Consider the following 3,136-nt stretch of genomic DNA (forward strand, 5'->3'; position numbering starts at 1 on the left):
CAATTTCCTTTGCTATGACAGTTGTGGGCATGAAAATGCCAAATTATGGTATTGTCATAACAATTATGATTTGTTATATAATTTGTAGTATTTAAATATGTTTTCTTTTGATACGACACGTTGTGATAAGAAAATAACAATTTTAGGTATTGTCATTACAAATTTGGTTATTTTACTGAATTTGTGGTATTTTACAAATGTATTTTGTTTGGGTATAACAATTGTTGATTCTGGTACGACATATTTTGATTTTGTTATGGAATATCATACGTGTCAAAGAATTTTTGGTACGACTCATTGTGGTAAGATAATGCCAATTTATAGTGTTGTCATAATATTTGTGGGTATCATTATTTAATTTGTGATATTGTATACATATATTTGGTTTTGGTACAAGTATTATGGTTTCTGGTACGAATACTTATGGTTATATAATAACAATATTTTTTAACTATGAGTAATCTGCTAATGACTTGTTCAACAGGTAAATTTTGAAGTAGATGTCGTAACTAGCATAAAAAATATGCATTAGAAAATCAAAAATCGGCATAATGAAAATCACAAATTGTCATAATTTAGACATACGGTATACCCTGTGTACCATAGCTTCAAAGGCCTTGCCTTTTGCGACTATTTTAGACAAGATTTGTTTTGTTGTTCATGTTAGAAGTTCTCAATTTGGGTCTGTCAAGGAAAACCCTCTCAACTCCGGGGTATTTTGCCTTCGCAAAATTAATTCCGAATAGGGTTTTTTTAATAGCCTAGCTGAATTAATCCCGCATAGGATTTTTTTAATAGCCAAGCTGAATTCTGTTCTTGGAAAGAAAAGTTCATACAATCGGGCAAAAGAAAGAAAAAAAAAAAGAAGAGAAAAGTTCATGCACACAGGCAGAGTTTGGTTCTCCTTTTTTGGAGGCTATGTAATAAATTTCCATACCCCGGTTGCCCCTGTACAATAGTCCAATATTGTACTTTTAATTAATTTTTCCTTACCGCGACACCCCCCCCCCCCCCCCCCCCCCCCCCCCCCCCCCTTTTTTTCTTTGTTTTTGGTACCTCTTTTCTCTCCATCGTCATCTAAATGCTGTTTACATGCATTAAACTTTCATAGCCATACTTTATAGTAATGGCAGTGAAGAATGAGTAGTGCTTTGTATTTCCTCTATATAAACTTACGGTTCATGTATTTTTTTTGGCACAGTTTCAGAACAGGATCTATGGCTACATGGAACTGTTGAGAACAGTCCTAGATATTGTCCAAAAGCAAACTACGGCCGCAGTTAAACTCAAACCCAATCGAGCTATCCAGAAGGCCAACAAGACTATATATACACTACTTGCTTTGTGAGTCTTTTACTCAACTTAACTGATATTGGCAATATGGCCATCTACATCAATATCTTTCTGCTAAGTATGATCTCAAGTTTCAACCAGTGCAACCCCTTAGATTAAGGAGGATTCCACAAAAAAAGATTAACACCACATTAATTGATAACTTTCTGAATTACAACTCCGGATGAAAGACAACTTTACACAGTCTTTCTTATTGACTGAAAGTGGCAAACAACAGCAACCGAAAACCACGCCTTTAGCTAAAGGCACTTCCTCTCAAGAAAAAAAAAAAAGGAGTAAAGGCACACCCATTGTAATACATATCTCAAGTTCTCAAGTTGGAATCCGAGAACTAAGCATTAATTAGTAGTTTAGCAATCAGGATTTGCCAAGAAATAGGCCTCGACAGCCTTGAAGATGCTTGAAGCCTTATCTTTGCCAGACTTGATTTCCTCTTCTGTGACTTTGTTATCACCTTTGGGGCAGTAGATGCTCCTGTTCTGGCAGATGGATCCTCCATCGGGAGAGGGTACAATCTTGATGTGGTAAGAGATTGACTCGAAACAGTCCAAAGCATCACCTTCGATGATGCTGTAACTGTATGTGAAGTTCTCTTTGTCGACGGCATCAACCTTGTGTTTCACACACTTGTGTTTGCTACCTGCATATGGGAGATTTAAAAAGCAGCTTTGTTAATACAATATCATTCCAAATTGAGCTTGTTGGTTACTTGCATCTTACTAAATTCAACCTTTATATATGCCTGAATATATGGCATATATGGAAGGAACAAAATTTTGTCATGTACTATAATATGGTCAAAAGAAAGAACAGAGTAAACTAACCTTCGCTGAAAGTGGTGAGCTTGATGGTTCCAGCTCCGCCATCTCCTTGGAGGGTGTCCACACTCTTGATGGCCTGTGGGAGGACCTTGGGGATGAGGGTGTCGCGGTCAAGGACAAAGGCCTTGAACATCTTGGCTGGCAGGATTGAGGAAGTGACCTCCATATCGTAAGTGATGGGAGCCATGATGATGATCGGAATGAACTTAGAAGGCAGAAAATGAAGAAGAAGAAGAAGAAGAAGAGTAGGAATTAAGGATTAATTTGTAGGGAAATGGGAGAACAAGAGGAAATATTCATAGGGTTAGCTCCCTTTGTTGGCTGTGGACTATTCAATTTCAAACAAATAACAAGATTAAAGAAAATTCGAACAGATGAATCATTTGAATTCTAAACATCATCAGTGGGCGGTGGTCAGAGTAGATATTAAGAAAAAAAATTCACACAAAAATAAGCTACTGGAATAAAGTCTTCTGACCCGAAAAGAGAAATGGTTTTTCCAATGTTTATTTCTTGATCGTTTACGCGTATATGTAAAAGCTTAAACTGTTAGAGCATGAACAAGTCGCTCTTGTGTGGCCAGACTCTTCTTTTAGAAGTGGGCTGACGGCTTGCATATTTTTTAATTTTAGGTAACTACAATCAGCAACTCAAGTAAAATATCAAGATCCGCCAAAAAAAAAAAAAAAACTGATGAAGAACAGGATAAGATGTTAGACAGATACGTTATTTAACTAATTTTAGGACAGATAAGTTATTTAACTGATATTATCCTCAGCATTCCAGTGGTGAGTCATTTGTTTTTATAACCAATAGTATCCACATGGGATCCTATTTCTTGTCCAATATGACTGCTTTTCAGCAAACAACACGGGGGTTCATTGTTGTTTAGCTATCAAGAAACAGTGGTGCTACGGCGCCCACTCCTCTGTTTTACCATTCAAAATTCACCGTTCAACATT

At 36.7% G+C, this 3,136-nt stretch overlaps 1 protein-coding gene across 1 annotated transcript; it reads right to left on the minus strand.

Moving 5' to 3' along the window:
• Window positions 1-1,490: 1,490 nt before the first annotated feature.
• Window positions 1,491-2,673, minus strand: LOC131324575 (major allergen Pru ar 1-like). The gene is made up of 2 exons (XM_058356580.1): window positions 2,178-2,673; window positions 1,491-1,993 (listed from the first exon to the last, which is right to left on the minus strand). The coding sequence occupies exons 1-2, from the start codon at window positions 2,359-2,361 to the stop codon at window positions 1,704-1,706; spliced, it is 474 nt and encodes a 157-aa protein (XP_058212563.1). The 5' UTR covers window positions 2,362-2,673; the 3' UTR covers window positions 1,491-1,703.
• Window positions 2,674-3,136: the final 463 nt, after the last annotated feature.

This window comes from Rhododendron vialii, chromosome 4a, assembly GCF_030253575.1.
Source record: "Rhododendron vialii isolate Sample 1 chromosome 4a, ASM3025357v1".
Lineage (NCBI taxonomy): Eukaryota > Viridiplantae > Streptophyta > Magnoliopsida > Ericales > Ericaceae > Rhododendron > Rhododendron vialii.